The 21,880-nt window shown below is 40.7% G+C and overlaps 1 protein-coding gene across 4 annotated transcripts in view; it reads right to left on the bottom strand.

The window, feature by feature from the left end:
* Positions 1-5,453: 5,453 nt before the first annotated feature.
* The window catches only part of ACAD11 (acyl-CoA dehydrogenase family member 11), a 104,063-nt gene continuing 87,636 nt past the window's right edge, over positions 5,454-21,880 (bottom strand). For 3 of the 4 annotated variants that reach the window (XM_060099017.1, XM_060099018.1, XM_060099020.1), the window contains 3 exons: positions 8,496-8,612; positions 7,488-7,597; positions 5,454-6,587 (listed from right to left, as the gene is read on the bottom strand). In XM_060099017.1, the coding sequence (XP_059955000.1) occupies positions 6,473-6,587; positions 7,488-7,597; positions 8,496-8,612 (342 nt within the window). In that variant the 3' untranslated portion in view covers positions 5,454-6,472. The remainder of the gene's footprint in view (positions 6,588-7,487; positions 7,598-8,495; positions 8,613-21,880) is intronic. The other variant, XM_060099019.1, reaches the window with a different exon arrangement.

The following is a 21,880-nucleotide window of genomic DNA, read 5'->3' as shown; positions in this document are numbered from 1 at the left end:
GTCACTCTCCCTCCCTGTGTCCTTTCCTAGTGAGACTCTCCAGGCTTTCTTGGTCTTCTGCTTCCATGCCCACCTAGCAGATTCCCTTTAGCACACGTTAGCCAGTCTCTTCCCAGGGTTTTCAGTCAGACACCCTAAAACAGATCTGACCAGGATTTGCAGGGAGTGAGTCTCTAGGCCCTCATTTCTCCAGAATCCCTGGTGCATCAGTTACCACTGAAGTCACCATCACCAGCACTGGATTGGGGCTGGGCTGGGGCAGCTCAAACTCCTCAGGCGATTCTGATGCTCAGCCAGGATTGAGAAGCATGGCTTTAGAACATCTTCTTTTAAGCATCTGCATGGCCAGTGAGTAAACAGGAGCTTGCGCTACCATACTTCCGATGGAAAGGAAAGCAAAGTTCCTGGGATCCCTGCACTCTGGCGGTCAACAGATGTTTAGTGAGGACTTATTAAGCACTCCCTGGGCATTGTTCTAGACACTGTGTAGCAATGAGACAAAAACACAAGTATACTTCTTATTGGGAAATGGGAGGATAATAAGCCAAATAAAAAGGAAAGATACATAGTATGTTACAAGATGGACATTCTCAGGAGAAAGCCAAACCAGGGAAGGGGGTAAGGAGTGTGTGCATGTGTGTGTGTATGTGTGTGTGTGTGTGTGTTAGAAGGGCAGAGACATTTAGATAGGGTGATCACAGAGGGGACACCTAGAATGTTACATTTACAGGAAGGGAGCAAGCCTTGAGAAGGTGGAGTTGGGCCACCCCCAACTTGTGAGGCTGAAGGCTGCTCAAGGCTTCTGGACTTTGGAAGCTGTTGCCCGCAAGGAGCAGTGGTCCTGAGGGGGAGGGAAGGGGGTGTCAGAGTCTGTGTGAGGACATGATGAGACCCCTGCCTTAATGATATTCTCTACTTCGCATAACTTGATGTGCCATTTTGAAACTTGAATTCACTTTTGTCGTTTTAAGGGATCACAAGAGAATTTACATAGCTTCTAGACCAGATACCGTTTGTGGCCAGATGGGTGCCCTACTTCACCCAAAATATTCCTTGCTAAGAAGGGACTTCAGGGGCCTCCCTGGTGGCGCAAGTGGTTGAGAGTCCGCCTGCCGATGCAGGGGATACGGGTTCGTGCCCCAGTCTGGGAGGATCCCATATGCCGCGGAGCGGCTGGGCCCGTGAGCCATGGCCGCTGAGCCTGCGCGTCCGGAGCCTGCGCGTCCGTAGCCTGTGCTCCGCAACGGGGGAGGCCACAACAGTGAGAGGCCCGCATACCGCAAAAAAAAAAAAAAAAATGAAGGGACTTCAGGGCTTCCCTGGTGATGCAGTGGTTAAGAATCCACCTGCCCATGCAGGGGACACGGGTTCAAGCCCTGGTCCAGGAAGATCCCACATGCTGCGGAGCAACTAAACCCGTGAACCACAACTACTGAGCCTGCACTCTACAGCCTGTGAGCTACAACTCCTGAGCCCGCATGCCACAACTACTGAAGCCTGCATGCCTAGAGCCCATGCTTCGCAACAAGAGAAGCCACCAAAAGGAGAAGCCCATGCACCGCAACGAAGAGTAGCCCCCACTCGCTGCAACTAGACAGAGCCCGTGCACAGCAACAAAGACCCAACTCAGCCAAAAATAAATAAATACATAAGATTTATAAAAAAAAAAAAAAGGAGGGATCTCAACCTCTCACTGGAGGCTGCATGTTTTCAGCCAGCTGACCAGGAGCTGGGGTCTTCTTTGTTCCCTAGCCAGCAGCACCCACTTGACTACCAGAGTACCTCTAATCCTGGCCTGCACATGGGGGATGCGGACTTGAGGCTCACGTCTGTCTGTCTATCCAGGTGGAATGGGCCTGTGTGCCTAGGGACAGGTAGCCTGTTAACAGTTGGGTTTTGATCTGTTTTTCATGCATGCGAGTAATCAAAGTTAAAACTAGAGTAGCCTAATTTCCTGGGAGTAGGTGGAGAGCCTTCCCCTGTACAGAGTGAGGAAGGTTTGGAATCAATAGTCCAGGTCTGTTGGGATAAGTGAGAAAACACAGGAGTGTTCTTTTTGCACATTTGTTTTTCATGAGTGCCCTATTTTAACAGGAAACAATATATATCATTTCTAATTTTTAAAAAAATCTGGGGTATCCGAGGAACAGCAGAAGGCTGGTGTGGCTGGTATGCAGTAAGGAAAAACCAGTAGAAACGGAAGTCACAGAGGCCAGGGCAGGGGGGCGAGGAGGCATCTGCACCCTCCACTTTCACTTGTTTAAAAGAGTGAAACAAGACTTTCCACCGGCTGGTAACAACCATCGACGCAGCGGGAAAAGGAGCTTCTGGCCACATGCCATTCTCCACCTGTCAGGCGGGCCCCAGAGAGGCACTGCTCAGGACAATCACCCTTTGTTTCCTCACATATTTGGGGGTGAAGATAAAGCAGATAAATGCCCTTGTTTCACAGAGCTTATCGCAACCACACTCTTACACTAGAATGTTTGTGGCTTTTCTTCATGATAATCACATAATCACAATGAGAAAGAGATAACAAAAAAAGAAATAAAATTATTGTGTCAGGATCATAAACCCTGAATGCTCTTTGCCCTGGATTAAGTGAGGACACTTCCCAGAATATTGTTTATTTGGAAAATTCTAACAATCACTGAATGTGGTTTTGTTTTTCTTAGTTACTCTGACTTCCCTCTGTACCTCGAGCTGATCACAGCGCTCTGGCTGCTTTCCACATCAAGAAAATTTTAAAAAGTAAACATGCATTCTCTGAATTGTGAAAATACTCATTAAACGCCTATTTCATCAACTGATCTGTCCAAACTGCTGTGTGCCCCCCATTGCTGGGGCACTAATATCCCTTTTCAGCCCCAGCGTTTCTCCAGTTACCCGTAACCCACTCTGAGTCTGTTGTCCAACCACTGTGCTCATGGGCTGGTGCTCAGGCTTCTGCTCTGTTCTGTTTGCAGACCTATAAGTAAATGATTTGCCCTCTCGCCAACTGCAAATCAGGGACAAGGAGAGCATCCATGCACATGAATTCATTCATTCATACTTTTTTTTGAGTGCATACCAGCCAGACATGGTTCCAGTACACAAAATAAGTGGACTCTAGTGAGAAGACAGACCATAAATAAGTAGATATGTCAAGTGATAAGTGCTGTGAAAAGAATGGCAGGTAAAGAGGCTGGAGAGTGACAGCAGGTGGTGCTAGTCCAGAACAAGTGCTCAGGAAAGGACCTTTCGACAAGGTGACTTTGGAGCAGCCATCTGGTAATCTCAGGGTAGGTCTTCCCAGGCAGAGAAAAGAGTGAGAGCCAAGACTCCGAGGCCCAGCTGTGGTGGTCTGGTCTGCTGGAAGCACAGTCCAGAGGCTGTTTGGAGGGAGGCAGGTGGATGAGCGCAGAGAGGTACTGGGGACAAGCTCAGGTGGATCCTTGTCGGCCAAGGTGAGGGTTAGGGTTTTATTCCTAGTGAGATGGAAAGCCACTGCAGCATTTTGAGAGGTTCAGGCTGGCTGCTATGAGAACAGATTTGAAGCCCAGTTAGAAGACTACCACAGTAATCCAGGCAAAGGGAGAGTGGGGAAATAGGTGCAACAGACAAACATTTGTTCCAAGTGCTAACAGGAGGCCCACTGCTTGGCCTGCACCCCTTCCACTCTGCTTCTTGGGGAGGGATCATCAGGCGCCCGGGAAAAAGAGAGGTCTGGCTGAGGCTACCTGGCTTGACTGAAATCAAGCGCTTGTTCATAGCAGTCATTTTCTTAAATACATTTCATTTTATAATATCCTTTATTTAAGAACTTTACTAATTTAAATCCTTCAGAAGCCTGGGTGAGAAAGTGCCTTCTTCTGAATTTCCCAGCAACTGTTGTAGCTTAATTCAAGAAAAACAGGAGACGTATTTGTCTGCAAGCTTTATGCAGCCTATCTATTGAATCACCCACATGCTACTATTGGTCTTTGCTGCTGTCACCCACTTTAATTTTCTTCGACAAAATGCACGCATGCCTATGACATGTAAGTAGACCAGAGTTGTGGGAAGAGCTGGAGTGATGTGGACCCGGGGGAAGGCTTGTAAACAGGTTGATGAGGAAATCAGCTCCTCCGTGATCAGCTGAAATTTCTCTTGTGTGTTCTTAAAAGGTTAGACCGTCAACTCCCAGAGATCCTTAACTGGCTGCTTCCTTGGATAAGCACTGCCACACCTTCTGTGACTGCTTATGTGTAGAGCTTTATGGTGACTTCCTGTCGCGCAGCCAGCCACAGCCCCGCCTCTCCTGCTGCTGCCCACACTGCAAATCTTGGGTAAAGCCCTGACTGGTGAGCTCTCCCCTTCTTCTTGCCTTCCCACGTGGGGTCACCCTGAAGGGCTACTTCTCATTTTACAGCTGTGTGGGTTCAAATTCCTGGCAAACCTGGCTGACTGTCCTGGGTGGACTACTCAGAGTGACCCACAGTGACAGCCTGAGGAGACCCCAGAAATGGCCCTGCCACTCCCATGTTTACAGTCCTTCGCTCACTGTGACTGAGGCATAGTTCCCTTGATCTTACTTTATCCTTTGGAGACTGGAATTTTCCGTTTCAACAAATTTTACTACTCTTTTTTAACATGATTTTATCTGAATAACTTAAAGGTAGGTGAGAGAGGTGAATATGGATCACATGAGGGGATGGGTGAGGATGAGACAGACATAGATAAAAACAGATCAACTGAAATGAATCAACCACCAACATAGCCAGTTTTTCTCAAAGAGGAAAAAATTATCACAAAATTACAACTACCAGATATAACTTTTAATTCTAATTGTTCAGAAACAATCCTGATTTCTCCTAAATCACAGCTTTTAAAACTAGTAATAAGGTTGACCAGCTTGGGTTATAAGATTTTATCCACTTTAAATAAGGATGCCTTATAAAGTACTTTATTGTGGTTCACAAGTATCAAAGTGCTTCTATATGGCTTCAGTGGTTCCCACACAAGCCCTCAGTAGATAAGGGTCCTCTAGGTTTAAAAGTTAATCCCAACGTACAAAAAGAAATACGAGGTGCAGCGAGGTTAAGGCTCAAAGGCAAATGTTTACAAAGCCCACATGACATGGGTTTCGTAAATGTCTGGCCCTAACCCCACTCCAAGATGACATTTAAATAATGATTGAAATAATCTCTATGCATCAATAAATTCATGTGATGTGTATGCTTTCTAATAAAACAGTTTTAAAGCTTTCCAAACTCAAAATACTTTCATTTGAAAATTTAAAAAAATTGCCAGTAACTATTCCAATTCCACAAACTAAAAATGCAACAAGAAACAGGTAAAATTCATTTAAATAATATATTTTATTTAACTCAATATATCCAAAATATTACCATTTCAGCATGTAATCAATATTAAAAAAGTAATTAATTAAAAAATTAATGAGACATTTAATTTTTTTTTCATACTGAGTCTTCAAAATCTGGTATATATTGTATACTTTCTTAATTTGGATGTTAAATTTTCATTCAAAATACTTGCTCTGTATTTAGATTTCATAAAATTTACATTTGCAAAAGACAATTCACATACCCAAGTTATTCCAAGTGTACTTAAAAGTTTTCCAGTAACTGAGTTGAGAATTTATATTTGGATTAATTAAAATATAAAAAAATCAAAAATTCAGTTCTTCAGTTATGCTGACCACAGTTCAGGTGCTCAAGACTTACAACATGGCCCGGGCTGCAGTCCTCAGCAGCGCTGACCTAAAGTCTCCAAGGATGTTGGCTTAGGGTGTTGATATTAACAGAATGGTGTTCAGAGAACATTGTCTTTAATCTCCTCTCAAAACTGCATAACTTTCTTGTAGGTTAAACTATCCACTGTTAGAATCAACATTTTATACATAATTAAAATTTTTCTTAATTATATTTTCTCATAAGATGCCATGTCTTCTAGTAACAATCAGATTTTATGTATAAATGCTTCCTGTTGAATTATGAAGAGGCTTATAGCAATACAAACTCTAAAATGACCCAATCAGTCATCCATCTTTCTCCAGTGCAAACATTACCACAAAGTGTTAAACCAGCCCCTAAAACCAATGTTAAAAAGGGGATTCCCACAATATTTTTTACAAAGTAGTGATTAAATATTCCTTGAATATTTATTTAAGTGGAACAATTCCTGAAAGTAAAGAAGTGAAAATATTTTTACGCTATGCTTTAGTTCTCCAATTTATTTCATGATTTCTTTACAAGAGGAGCGTTTAAAAAATAAATGCTATACACTTGGGTGTTACACTGAATGACAACAGCTATGAAATTTCCTTTTTCACTGAAACCCTTGAAATTATAAGATTTTTAGTGTGACCCTTGAAATGACAAAACCCATTGATTAAAACAGATGCTCAAATCTTTACCAAAGTGAGTGATTAATCCTGTGCTTAAACTGCTGCAAAAGCTGAATGAGATACAAATGCTGCAGCCGATGAATTCTACACCTTGGCTCTCAGCCTTCTGGCTTGGTCCCACAGCTCCATTTTTGCGACTGCTGAGAGGTGAACTTCATCGGGCCCATCTGCTAAGCGCAATGTTCGCGTTAGGGCATACCTGCAAAAACACAAAGAGCAGGGATGGCAGGACTTATCAAAGAGGAACCTGATGCTTTAGCATCAGTCACTCTGATTCTAAGCCAAGATTATTAGTGTTTGAAATCTCGCCAAGGCAGTGATAAGAAAAATTGCACAGGGAAAATCAAGGAAAGTCAGCCCAAGGGCTTGTGAAATGCCATTTTCAAGTCCTCACCTTGGGAGTGGAATCTTAAATGGCAGTGGGCTTAATCTCAGTCTTGGTTTGCTGTAGGTACTAGTATTTGCTAGAACTAGGAGATGTCTTAGGTAATCCACAGGCCATGAAGAATATATAACATTTATATACTATAAATATATAGTACTATATATTGAGTTCTTTCTTATTAAAAATTGATGGGGGATAAACTGATGGGGCACTAGACTCTTATCTCCAGTGTGAGAGAGAAGGTGGCACCATGCCCGGTGATGATGGGCAGTGGAGAGTATTCCTTCTTGATCCCAGCAAGCACATGTGGACATGAGATGGTGGCTGGCATGCACTGCTGCAGTCTGGCCACGGCCTCCGGGTGTGGGTGGTAAAGTGTCCTCAGTGCACACCTAAGCCTTGCTCTGCTCCCCTCCTCTCCTTCCTGTTCCAGGGTGAACCCCCATGAGTTATCTACAGCTCAGGAACCCTCAGTGCATCTTCTCAGTGTAAAAGTGAACATGATTGAGTGAAATGACAATTATAATCATAAACTATCTATTGGTACTGAGCTCTATAGTAAAATACCTATATTGCCTCAGTTAGCCTTCAATTTTGCTTTAAAGTAAGTTAGTTATCTTTATTTTCTTCATAAACAGTTAGTATCAAGCCATCTGTAGATTTTTAACTCCAAGCCCATCAAATGTAGACGGTGATTAAATGACATCTACTCACATGTTAGCCAGAGGGTATTCATGGGAAACGCCGGCACCTCCACACACTTGGATGGCCTGGTCAATAATTTTGCAGACGGCCCGAGGGGCAGCCACTTTAATCATTGCAATCTACATAAACAAGATATAAAAAGAATGTTCCTTTCTTAGACAATACACAATGTGATAGAATTTGATGTAGTCTGTATTTTCTTTGTGAAAATAAACAAGGGAACTTTCCCGCATACACACACCACTGAAACATGATCTTTGATGAAAGCCAACAAAGATCCACTAATGCAGCTAACGGACATATTTCAGTCAACACAGACCTTCAAAGGAAAGAGATACCTCTTCCAAATCACATTTTATTAACTTATTTATTACTTGCATTGTCTTGTTTCTGAAAGGATTTCAGGCAACTGATAAGTGACATTCATCACCTTAGAGATCATGAAGAGTTAAAAAGTCTTTGATAATCAGTTTTCCCTTGGCAATTTCATTGCTTTTATAATTAAATGATCATGTTCTTATTCCAAATAAGGCCAGAAACATAAGAAGGTGGGGAAAAGAGGTGTCTTCTATGAAACATTTCTATGTGGCAGCACAGTGCTCTGCATTCTGTATCAACTTGGTCAGTCTTCACTAGAACCCTAGGCCATAGGCAGACAGGTCAGATACTTTGTCCAAGGTCAAGAGGTTAGCAGAAATTAACATACCAGGTACAATTCCAAGTCAGTATAAAGTTTGGTATTTCTCTACTTTCTCTGCCTTCTGTTACTGCATCTCCAGAAAGCTGAAGATATTCTGCATCCTGAAAATCATTCCCTAAAGCAGCTCAGTGAAAGGAAAACTAGCAAGGGTGATTGTATAAATGTATAAATTATACATTTATAAATTTTAAACTGAAATCACATGGAAGCTTCCGATATTCTGAGTGCCCTCAAGCCACCATGAAACCTGGAATGCCCAACGAGTGGGACAAAATTCTTGGAGAAGGCTTGGCAGATGGTGGTCCAAGGGGCCTCACCTCCTTCTTAGCACCAGAGCTGCCCAGAGTATCAATGCTGTGGGCAGCTTTCAAGGTCAACAAGCGGATCTCCTCAATGGCAATGCGGCTTTCAGCGATCCAGTGAGCCACCACCTCCTGCAGGGGAGCAAAGGGCAGCAGAAAAAGGAGATAAGCTGGTGTGTGAGTTCCACGTGTAACACAGACTGGTAGTTTGGTGAAAACATCATCTACGCCAAGGACTGTTCTCAAGCCTTACTCTATATGTTTTTATTTTTATTATATATTTTAAATTTATTTATTTATTTATTTTATCTTTGGCTGCGTTGGGTCTTAGTTGCTGCATGTGGGCTTTCTCTAGTTGCGGTGAGTGGGGGCTACTCTTCGTTGTGGTGCGTGGGCTTCTCATTGTGGTGGCCTCTCTTGTTGCAGAGCACAGGCTCTAGGCATGCGGGCTTCAGTAGTTGTGGCATGCGGGCTCAGTATTTGTGGCGCACGGGATTAGTTGCTCCATGACATGTGAGGTCTTCCCAGACCAGGGCTTGAACCCATGTTCCCTGCGTTGGCAGGCAGGTTCTTAACCACTGCGCCACTGGGGAAGTCCTCTATATATTTTTAAATGGAAGAGTTAATTTGTTTGAAATAACCAGCCAGCCACTTACCCATGGAATGCTGCAGGTAACATTGGTGGATTTTAGAAAAAAACTTTATTTGCTCAGAAAAATAATTTATTTTGGATATCCTGGTGTCTAAAGTTAAGATGGTCTAACTGAGCAATTGTCTTATTGCCAAGACACTCCTTACTGGCCTTTCTGAATGCTAACTGCACAGTACCATTGAAACTTGGTTAAATGTAAGGTGGTGGACCTGCTTATAGACAATCTAGATAATTCCTAAGATAATTTCAGTGTGAGAATGGTCCAGCATCCTTTGTTGTGTTATTACTATTATTTATTTAGTAAACATGAACTTTTTCTTTGGTGAAGAGTTCTATGAATTTTAACACATGTATATACTGGTATAACCACAATCAAGATACAGAACAGTTTCATCTCCCCCCAAAAACTCCCTCATGCTGCCCCTTTTTAGCCCTACTTCTGCCCTCTAGCAACCACTGAATGGTTCTCAGTTATTATACTGTTGCCTTTTCCAGAATGTCATATAAATGGAATCATTTAGCATGTATTCTTTAGAGGCCGGTTTCCTTCACTCAGCATAATTCCTTTGAATTTCATCCGAATTGTTCTGTGTATCAACTGTCCATTCCTCTTTATCACTGAGTAGTATTCCATTGTAGGGATGTACCACAATTTGTTTTTCCATTCACCTGTTGAAGGACAGTTGGGTTGTTTCCAGTTTTTGGTGAATTATTAACAGAGCTTCTGTAAATATCTGTATATGGGTTTCTGTGTGAACATACCTTTTTATTTTTTAAAGCAAATACCAGGAGTGGAATTGTTAGGTCATGTGATAAATACTTATAAGAAGCCATCAAAGTTTTCCAGAGTGACTGTACTATTCTGCCTCCCCACCAGCAGTATATGAGTTCCAGTTACTCTCCAAACCATCAGCACTTGCTATTGTCAATATTTTTAAATTTTAGCCATGTTAACAATGTGCAGAGATATCTTATGGTGGTTTTAATTTGCATTTCCCTAATTGCTGATGATATTGGTCACCTCTTGATATGTTTATTTGCCATTTATATATTCTGTTTGGTGACAAGTCTGTTCAAGTCATTTGCCCATTTTTTAATTGGGCTTAGAGAGCTGGGCTTAGAGTTCATTATTCAGTCATTTGTTAGATAGGCAATTTGCAAACACTTTCTCCCAGTCCATAGCTTTTTTCATTCTCTTAATAGTGACTTTCATAGTACCAAAATGTTCAATTTTAATGAAGTACAATTTGTCAATTTTTTTCCCTTATGTGTCATGTTTTTGGTGCATGTCTAAGAACATTTTGCCTAATACCAGGTCAGGAGACTTTTATCTTCGTGATATTTTCACCTATATAAAAAAGTCAATTGACCCATGGTTTTATGAGTCTATTTCTAGACCTGCTATTCTGTTCCAAAGACCTACGTGTCTCTCCTTATACCACACTGTCTTGATTGTCGTAGCTTATGGTAAGTCTTCAATCAGATACTGTGATTCCTCCAATTTTACTCTTCTTTTTCAAACTGTTTTATTATTTTAGTTTCTCTGCATTTCCATATAAATTTTAGGATCAACTTGCTTATGTCTACAAAAATGTTCTGCTGGGATTCTGATTGGAATTACATTAAACCTATAGATCAATTTGAGAATAGCTGACATCTTTACTATGTTAGCCTTCCAATCCATGAACACAGTATTTCTTTGTATTTATTTAGGCTTCTTTTGGTTTATTTTACACTTTTATAATTTTTAGCATGTAGATTCTATACATGTTTTATTAGATTTGTATTTATTTCCTTTCTTAGTCTATTGTAAATGGTATTTTAAAAATTTCAGCTTCCAATTGTTCACTGCTAGTATACAGAAATAAAATTAATTTTATGTGTTGATTCAATCCTATGACTTTGCTAAACTCACTTATTATTAGTTCTAGGAGGATTGTTTTGTTTAGTTTGGTAGATTTCTAAGGATTTTCTACACAATCATGTTGTCTGCAAAGAGGGGCAGTTTTATTTATTTTTTTCCCCAACTATGCACTTTATTTCTTTTTCTTGTCTCACCACAATGGCTAAGACTTCCTCTATGATGATAAAGAGCAGTGGTGATGGGACTTCCCTGGTGGCACAGTGTTTAAGAATCTGCCTGCCAATGCAGGGGACATGGGTTCAGGCCCTAGTCTGGGAAGATCCCACATGATGCCGAGCAACCAAGCCCGTGTGCCAAAACTACTGAGCTTATGCTCTAGAGCCTGTGAGCTACAACTACTGAGCCCATGTGCTGCCACTACTGAAGCTTGTGCACCTAGAGCCCATGCTCTGCAACAAGAGAAGCCACCGCAATGAGAAGTCCGTGCACTGCAATGAAGAGTAGCCCCCGCTCGCCCCAACCAGAGAAAGCCTGCGTGCAGCAATGAAGACCCAACACAGCTAAAAATAAATAAATAAAAAATTTAAAAGTGTTAAAAAAAAAAAAAGAGCAATGGTGAGAGTAAACATCCTTGCTTTTTTCCCAATCTTGGGAATGAAAACATTCAGTTTTTCATTATTAAGTACGATGTTGGCTGTAGAATTTTTAGATGCTCCATATCAGGTTAAATAAATTCCTTTCTATCTCTAGTATGCTGAGAGTTTTATCATGAATAGATGCTGAATTTTGTCAAGTGCCTTTTTCTATCAATCGATATGATCATGTGGCTTTTCTTTTCTAGGCTGTTAATATGGCACATTACAGTGAGTAATTTTCTTAATGATTGATATTTGAATATGAATCAGCCTTGCATTCCTGGGATAAACCTCACTTGGTTGTTCTTTTTACATATTGCTGGATTACATTTGCTAGGTTTTTGCATCTATACTGGTCTGTAGTTTGTTCTTGTCTGGTTTTGGATTAGTGTAATTCTGGTCTCATAAATGAGTTGGCAAGTGCTTGCTCCTCTTCATTTTTCTGGAAGAGATTGTGTGGAATTTGTGTTATTTCTTCTTTAACTGTTTAGCAGAATTTACCAGTGATACCATTTGGGCCTGAAGATTTCTTTTCTCAGGATATTTTAAACTGTGTATTCAGCTTCTTTAATAGTTGTAGAACCATTCAGGTTATCTATTTCACATTCAGTGAGTTTTGGTATTTTGTGGCTTTTGAGGAATTGATCCATTTCATCTAAGTTGCTAAATTTATGTGCTCTGCATACATGCCTGAGTGTGTGTTTCCTAAGCCCCAGATCTAGAGTGGAGCAGACTCTACCTCAGATTCAGTACCAGTCCCTATTCTCCAGTTCAGGTTTTCCCAGAGAGCTCCACATTGTGGTTTATAGAATACTTGCACAAATTATGAAATTGGTATTTCCAAAGACTTCTATATCCAGGAAGGTGGAATAGATGTACTTTTCCCTATTCCTCCTGCAAAGTACAACTAAAATCTTGGGCATCATCCATAGGACAAAAACAAGAAGACTCTGAAAGGTAGAGAGAAGAAGCCAGACTGGCCAGGGACTTTGGGAACAGAAGAACAACATGGTAGTAAGTTCCCTCCGTTTCCTCTTTGTCTCATATATCCCAGACTTGGAGCTGAAGAAGCCAGCAACCTGGAAATACCAATGAGCACAGACAAAAATCAAACGAAAAACAGCCTCAACAAATACTGTCTTTAGCTGAAGGATTGGGAAGGGGCAGCTAGAAAGACAGAAAACTTAGAGAATAACCATTCTACCCAAGCCAATACTAAAGAAAAAAGCACTGGCCCCACTCCTATTCATGCCAGCACAGACTTCCACCTTTGTGAGTGCTGAGATGAGGTACCTCAACACCCTTGCCAGGGTGGTATCAGACAGAGAGTGTCAAGTAAGGAGCGACAACAGGAACAAGTTCCCTCCCCTCTATGATGTCATTGGGGACCACCCAGTGATGAGAATGCACCCCTTTTCTCAGCTATCAGTGGAGACTGAGCAGGAAGCTGGACTTCTACCTACCTCTGCCTGGCAGTAATGAGGTGCAACCCCTTCCTCTAACAGAGCAGTGTCAGAGAAACCCAGCTAAAATAGAAAGTTTAAATAAGATCCAGAATCTCATAACATAATATGAAAATGTCTAGGTTTTAACAAAAAATTATTTGTCATGCCAAAACCCAGGAAATCTCAAAATTTATGATGATGACAACACTGAGATAACAGAAATGTTATAATTTCTGACAAAGATTTTAAAGCAACTATGATAAAAAATGCTTCAATCAGTAAATAGAAACACAAGTGAAACAAATGAGAAAACAGAAAGCCTCAGCAAAGGAACTTAAGTCTTAGTAATGAAATTACTAAGAAGAAATAAAGAAGAAAAAAATGGATATTTTGTAACTGAAAAATATAACCATTTAAATAAAAAGCTCAGTGGATGGGCTCAACAGCAGAATGGAGGGGACAAAGGAACAAATCAGTGAACTGGAAGACAGGACAATAGCAATTGCCCAATCTGAACTACAGAGAGAAAATAGACCAAAAAATTTTTTTAAAGAATAGCATTAAAGACACTTCCGGGTAAGATGGCAGAAGAGTAAGACGCGGAGATCACCTTCCTCCCCACAGATACACCAGAAATACAGCTACACGTAGAACAACTCCTACAGAACACCTACTGAACGCTGGCAGAAGACCCCAGACCTACCAAAAGGCAAGAAACTCCCCACATACCTGGGTAGGGCAAAGCGGAGAGATTCCCGCACAGAGGAGCGGTGCCGAGCGGCACTCACCAGCCTGAGAGGCTTGTCTGCTCCCCCGCCGGGGCGGGCGGCGCTGGAGCTGAGGCTCGGGCTTCGGTCAGAGCGCAGCGAGAGGACTGGGGCTGGCGGCGAGAACTCAGCCTGAAGGGGGCTAATGTGCCACAGCTAGCTGGGAGGGAGTCCGGGAAAACTCTGGAGCTGCCGAAGAGGCAGGAGACTTTTTCTTCCCTCTTGGTTTCCTGGTGCGCGAGGAGAGGGGATTAAGAGCGCCGCGTAAAGGAGCTCCAGAGACGGGCGTGGGACGCTGGGGCTGCTGCTGCCGCCACCAAGAAGCCTGTGTGCGAGCGCAGGTCACTGCCCACACCGCCCTTCCGGGAGCCTGTGCAGCCCGCCACTGCCAGGGTCCCGGGATCCAGGGGCGGCTTCCCTGGGAGAACGCACGGCGCGCCTCGGGCTGATGCAACGTCACGCCGACCTCTGCCGCTGCAGGCTCGCCCCGCAATCCGTGCCCCTCCCTCCCGCCGGGCCTGAGTGAGCCAGAGCCCCCGAAGAGGCTGCTCCTTTAACCCTGTCCTGTCGGAGCGAAGAACAGACGCCCTCCGGCGACCTACACGCAGAGGCGGGGCCAAATCCAAAGCTGAGACCCAGGAGCTGTGAGAACAAAGAAGAGAAAGGGAAACCTCTCCCAGCAGCCTCAGAAGCAGCGGATTAAAGCTCCACAATCAACTTCATGTACCCTGCATCTGTGGAATACATGAATAGACAACAAATCATCCCAAATTGAGGAGCCAGGAGTCAGTGCTGTGCCTCTGAGGTGGGAGAGCGAACTTCAGGACACTGGTCCACAAGAGACCTCCCAGCTCCACATAATATCAAACGGCGAAAATCTTCCAGAGATCTCCATCTCAACACCAGCACCCAGCTTCACTCAACGACCAGCAAGCTACAGTGCTGGACACCCTAGGCCAAACAACTAGCAAGACAGGAACACAACGCCACCCATTAGCAGAGAGGTGGCCTAAAATCATAAAAAGTCCGCAGACACCCCAAAACACACCACCAGACGTGGACCTGCCCACCAGAAAGACAAGATCCAGCCTCATCCACCAGAACACAGGCAGTAGTCCCCTCCACCAAGAAGCCTACACAACCCACTAAACCAACCTTAGCCACTGGGGACAGACACCAAAAACAACGGGAACTACGAACCTGCAGCCTGCAAAAAGGAGACCCCAAACACAGTAACATAAGCAAAATGAGAAGACAGAAAAACACACAGCAGGAGAAGGAGCAAGATAAAAACCCACCAGACCTAACAAATGAAGAGGTAATAGGCAGTCTATCTGAAAAAGAATTCAGAATAATGATGGTAAAGATGATCCAAAATCTTGGAAATAGAATAGACAAAATGCAAGAAACAGTTAACAAGGACCTAGAAGAACTAAAGATGAATCAAGCATCGATTAAAAACACAATAAATGAAATAAAAAATATTCTAGATGGGATCAATAGCAGAATAACTGAGGCAGAAGAACGGATAAGTGAGGTGGAAGATAAAATAGTGGAAATAACTGCTGCACAGCAAAATAAAGAAAAAAGAATGAAAAGAACAGAGGACAGTCTCAGAGACCTCTGGGAGAACATTAAAGGCACCAACATTCGAATTATAGGGGTTCCAGAAGAAGAAGAGAAAAAGAAAGGGACTGAGAAAATATTTGAAGAGATTATAGTTGAAAACTTCCCTAATATGGGAAAGGAAATAGTTAATCAAGTCCAGGAGGCACAGAGAGTCCCATACAGAATAAATCCAAGGAGAAATACACCAAGACACATATTAATCAAACTGTCAAAAATTAAACACAAAGAAATCATATTAAAAGCAGCAAGGCAAAAACAACAAATAACACACAAGGGAATCCCCATCAGGATAACAGCTGATCTCTCAGCAGAAACTCTACAAGCCAGAAGGGAGTGGCAGGACATAATTAAAGTGATGAAGGAGAAAAACCTGCAACCAAGATTACTCTACCCAGCAAGGATCTCATTCAGATTTGATGGAGAAATTAAAACGTTTACAGACAAGCAAAAGCTGAGAGAGTTCAGCACCACCAAACCAGCTTTACAACAAATGCTAAAGGAACTTCTCTAGGCAAGAAACACAACAGAAGGAAAAGAACTACAATAACGAACCCAAAACAAATAAGAAAATGGGAATAGGAACATACATATCAATAATTACCTTAAATGTAAATGGACTAAATGCTCCCACCAAAAGACACAGACTGGCTGAATGGATACAAAAACAAGACCCATATATATGCTGTCTACAAGAGACCCACTTCAGACCTAGAGACACATACAGACTGAAAGTAAGGGGATGGAAAAAGATATTCCATGCAAATGGAAACCAAAAGAAAGCTGGAGTAGCAATTCTCATATCAGACAAAATAGACTTTAAAATAAAGACTACTAGGAGAGACAAAGAAGGACACTACATAATGATCAAGGGATCGATCCAAGAAGAAGATATAACAATTGTAAATATTTATGCACCAAACATAGGAGCACCCCAATACATAAGGGAAATATTAACAGCCATAAAAGGAGAAATCGACAGTAACACACTCATAGTAGGGGACTTTAACATCCCACTTTCACCAATGGACAGGTCATCCAAAATGAAAATAAATAAGGAAACACAAGCTTTAAATGATACATTAAACAAGATGGACTTAATTGATATTTATAGGACATTCCATCCAAAAACAACAGAATACACATTTTTCTCAAGTGCTCATGGAACATTCTCCAGGATAGATCATATCTTGGGTCACAAATCAAGCCTTGGTAAATTTAAGAAAATTGAAATTGTATCAAGTATCTTTTCTGACCACAGTGCTATGAGACTAGATATCAATTACAGGAAAAGAGCTGTAAAACATACAAACACATGGAGGCTAAACAATACACTACTTAATAACGAAGTGATCACTGAAGAAATCAAAGAGGAAATTAAAAAATACCTAGAAACAAATGACAATGGAGACACGACGACCCAAAACCTATGGGATGCAGCAAAAGCAGTTCTAAGAGGGAAGTTTATGGCAATACAATCCCACCTTAAGAAACAGGAAACATCTCGAATAAACAACCTAACAAAAAAAAAAAAAAAAAAAAAAGAATAGCATTAAAATAAACAAATTAATTAATTAAAAATTTAAAAAAAGAGGATCTCAAGGAAAATTGAAAAATATACTGATGGGATTAATATGAAAATACAATACATAAAAATTTGTGGAATACAGGTAAAGCAGTGTTGAGAGGAAAATTTACAGCACTAAACACATAGATTAGAAAAGAGGAAATGTCTCACATCAATACTCCTTGCTACCGCACCAAGAACCTAGAAAAAAAGAGCAAAATAAGTCTGAAGAAAGCAAAAGAAAGGATATGATAAATAGCAGAAATCAATAAAATTGAAAACAAAACAAAAAAATAGAGAAAATCAATGAAACAAAGATCTTGTTAATGTTAAGTCATATCAATTATTATATTGTATAATTTTATAAATTAATATATATTCTTTGAAAAGACCAGTAAAATTGAAGACCTCTAACAAGACAGACAAAGGAAAAGGAAGGCACAAATAACTAATTTCAGTAATGAAACAGGGTATCACTGAAGACCCTGCAGACATCAATAGGATAACAGGAGAATATTATGAACAACTCTAAACACATAAAATTGACAGCTTAGACAAAATGGATCACTTCCTCAAAAAATACAAACCACCACAATTTATTCAATATAAAATAGATAATGTGAATAACCCTATAACTATTAAGGAAACTGAACTGTAAATTAAAAACAACCCCCAGGGCTTCCCTGGTGGCACAGTGGTTGACAGTCCACCTGCTGATGCAGGGGACACGGGTTCGTGCCCTGGTCCGGGAAGATCCCACATGCCGCGGAGCAGCTGGGCCCGTGAGCCATGGCCGCTGAGCCTGCGTGTCCGGAGCCTGTGCTCCGCAACGGGAGAGGCCACAACAGTGAGAGGCCCGCGTACCGAAAAAAAAAAAAAAAAAAAAAAAACAACCCCCAGACCAAATCTCCAGGCCCAAATAGTTTCATTGGAGAACTCTACCAAATGTCTAAAGAAGAATTAACATAAATCTAGACAATCTGGTTTTCTTTAATTAACAATAATCTTTTGATGTTCAGACTACCTGCCCTTTGTTGCAAAACTCCTATATATCCTGGCTCCCTCCTAGGAACAGTTCTCTCAGGGTTACTTGAGATGCTGCCTCTCAGGCTTGAAGTCCTAAAAATTTCTACCAAGTAAAACATAACTCTTGGGACTTCCCTGGTGGGCCAGTGGGTTAGACTCTGTGCTCCCTATGCAGGGGGCCCATGATCAATCCCTGGTTGGGGAACTAGATCCCGCATGCTTGCAGCAACTAAGAGTGCACATGCCACAACTAAGAAGTCTGCGTGCTTCAACTAAGAACCCATGTGCCACAACTAAGAGAGTCCACATGTTGCAACTAAAGATCACGCATGCCGCAAATAAGACCTGGAGCAGCCAAAATAAAAAATAAATAGTAAATTTAAAAAGCAATAAAACTTTCAAAAAATAAAAATAATTATACATAATGACAAAGTAGGGTTTATTCTAAGGATGAAAAGCTAGTTTAGTATTGAAAATCCATCAATGTACTCCACTGTATTAACAAGCTGAAAAAAAATCACATGGTCATACAAATTAATGTAGAAAAATCATTTGACAAAATTCAACGTTCATTCATGATAAAAACTCTCAGAAAACTAGTTATAGAGGGGAATTCAACTTAACAAAGAACATCTACAAAAAAACTACAGCCAACATTATGCATAATGTTCTCCTAAGAAACTGGATCACTCATACACAGCTGGTGAGAATGAAAAATGGCATAGTCATTCTGGAAGACAGTTTGGTGGTTTCTTAAAAAAGTAAACATGCAACTACTGTATGACCCAGCAACTGCGTTTTTAGGCACTTATACCAGAGAAATAAAGACTTAAGTTGATGCTAAAACCTATACTTGAATGTTTATAGCAGCTTTATTTGTAACAGCTCAAAACTGAAAAGAACCCAAATATCCCTCAACAGGTGAATAGTTAAACTGTGATAATCCACACCAAGGAATACTACTCAGCAATAAAAAGAAGCCAGCTACTGATACATATAACCTGGATGAATCTCCAAAAACTTATGCTGAATGAAAAAAACCAACCCCCAAAGTTTAAATACTGTGTAATTTCTTTTCTGAAATGACAAAATTATAAAGATAAAGAACAGATTAGTGGTTGCCAGGAGTTAAGGAGGAAGGAGTGGTGAGAGTGAAGTGTGTGCAGCTATAAAAGGACAACATGGGGGCTCTTTGTGGTAATGGAAATGCTCTGTATCTTGACTGTATTGATGACAATATCTTGGTTCTGATAATGTATTATAGTTTGATAAGATGTTGCAATTGTGGGAAACTGGGTCAAAGGTACAAGGTTTCTCTGTATAATTTTTTTCTTTTTTTTGAATTTTATTTTATTTATTTTTTTATACAGCACGTTCTTATTAGTCATCCATTTTATACATATCAGTGTATACATGTCAATCACAATCACCCAATACATCAACCCCCACACCCACCCCCCCACCGCTTTCCCCCCTTGGTGTCCATACGTTTGTGCTCTACGTCTGTGTCTCAATTTCTGCCCTGAAAACTGGTTCATCTGTACCATTTTTCTAGGTTCCATATATATGTGTTAATATACGATATTTGTTTTTCTCTTTCTGATTTACTTCACTCTGTATGACAGTCTCTAGATCCATTCACATCTCAACAAATGACCCAATTTCATTCCTTTTTATGGCTGAGTAATACTCTATTGTATATATGTACAACATCTTCTTTATCCATTCATCTGTCGATGGGCATTTAGGTTGTTTCCATGACCTGGCTATTGTAAATAGTGCTGCAATGAACATTGGGGTGCATGTGTCTTTTTGAATTATGGTTTTCTCTGGGTATATGCCCAGCAGTGGGATTGCTGAATCATACGGTAATTTTATTTTTAGTTTTTTAAGGAACCTCCATACTGTTCTCCATAGTGGCTGTATCAATTTACATTCCTACCAACAGGGCCAGAGGGTTCCCTTTTCTCCACACCCTCTCCAACATTTGCTGCTTGTAGATTTTCTGATGATGCCCATTCTAACTGGTGTGAGGTGATACCACATTGTAGTTTTGATTTGCATTTCTCTAATAATTAGTGATGTTGAGCAGCTTTTCATGTGCTTCTTCGCCATCTGTATGTCTTCTTTGGAGAAAAGTCTATTTAGGTCTTCTGCCCATTTTTGGATGGGGTTGTTTGGTTTTTTGAAACTGAGTTGCACGAGCTGCTTCTAAAATTGCAGGTTAATCCTTTGTGAGTTGCTTCATTTCCAAATATTTTCTCCCATTCTGAGGGTTGTCTTTTCATCTTGTCTATGACTTCCTTTGCTGTGCAAAAGTTTGTAAGTTTCATTAAGTGCCATTTGTATATTTTTGTTTTTATTTCCAGTTCTCTAGAAGGTGGGTCGAAAAGGATCTTGCTGTGATTTATATCATAGAGTGTTCTACCTATGTTTTTCTCTAAGAGTTTGATAGTGTCTGGCCTTATATTTAGGTCTTTAATCCATTTTGAGTTTATTTTTGTGTATGGTATTAGGGAGTGTCCTAATTTCATTCTTTTACATGTAGCTGTCCAGTTTTCCCAGCACCACTTATTGAAGAGGCTGTCTTTTCTCCATTGCATATTCTTGTATCCTTTATCAAAGATAAGGTGACCATATGTGCATGGGTTTAGCTCTGGGCGTTGGATCCTGTTCCATTGATCTATATTTCTGTTTTTGTGCCAGTACCATACTGTCTTGATTGCTGTAGCTTTGTAGTATAATCTGAAGTCAGGGAGCCAGATTCCTCCAGCTCTGTTTTTCTTTCTCAAGATTGCTTTGGCTATTCAGGGGTCTTTTGTGTTTCCATACAAATTGTGAAATTTTTTGTTCTAGTTCTCTGAAAAATGCCAGTGGTAGTTTGATAGGGATTGCACTGAATCTGTAAATTGCTTTGGGTAGTAGAGTCATTTTCACAATGCTGATTCTTCCAATCCAAGAACATGGTATATCTCTCCATCTATTTGTATCATCTTTAATTTCTTTCATTAGTGTCATAATTTTCTGCATATAGGTCTTTTGTCTACTTAGGTAGGTTTATTCCTAGGTATTTTATTCTTTATGTTGCAGTGGTAAATGGGAGGGTTTCCTTAATTCACTTTCAGATTTTTCATCATTAGTGTATAGGAATGCAAGAGATTTCTGTGCATTAATTTTGTATCCTGCTACTTTACCACATTCATTGATTAGCTCTACTAGTTTTCTGGTAACACCTTTAGGATTCTCTATGTATAGCATCATGTCATCTGCAAACAGTGACAGTTTTACTTCTTCTTTTCCGATTTGGATTCCTTTTATTTCTTTTTCTTCTCTGATTGCTGAGGCTAAAACTTCCAAAACAATGTTGAATAATAGTGGTGAGAGTGGGCAACCTTGTCCTGTTCCTGATCTTAGTGGAAATGGTTTCAGTTTTTCACCATTGAGGATGATGTTGGCTGTAGGTTTGTCATATATGGACTTTATTATGTTGAGGTAAGTTGTCTCTATGCCTACTTCCTGGAGTGTTTTTATCATAAATTGGTGTTGAATTTTTTCAAAAGCTTTTTCTGCATCTATTGAGATGATCATATGGCTTTTCTTCTTCAATTTGTTAATATGGTATATCACATTGATTGATTTGCATATATTGAAGAATCCTTGCATTCCTGGGATAAACCCCACTTGAGCATGGTGTATAATCCTTTTAATGTGCTGTTGGATTCTGTTTGCTATTATTTTGTTGAGGATTATTGCATCTATGTTCATCAGTGATATTGGTTTTCTTTTTTTGTGACATCTTTGTCTGGTTTTGGTATCAG

The sequence above is a fragment of the Mesoplodon densirostris genome, chromosome 5, assembly GCF_025265405.1.
Source record: "Mesoplodon densirostris isolate mMesDen1 chromosome 5, mMesDen1 primary haplotype, whole genome shotgun sequence".
Classification (NCBI taxonomy): Eukaryota; Metazoa; Chordata; class Mammalia; order Artiodactyla; family Ziphiidae; genus Mesoplodon; species Mesoplodon densirostris.
The sequence above is the reverse complement of the archived record's forward strand: the minus strand, read 5'-3'. Positions and strand labels throughout refer to the sequence as shown.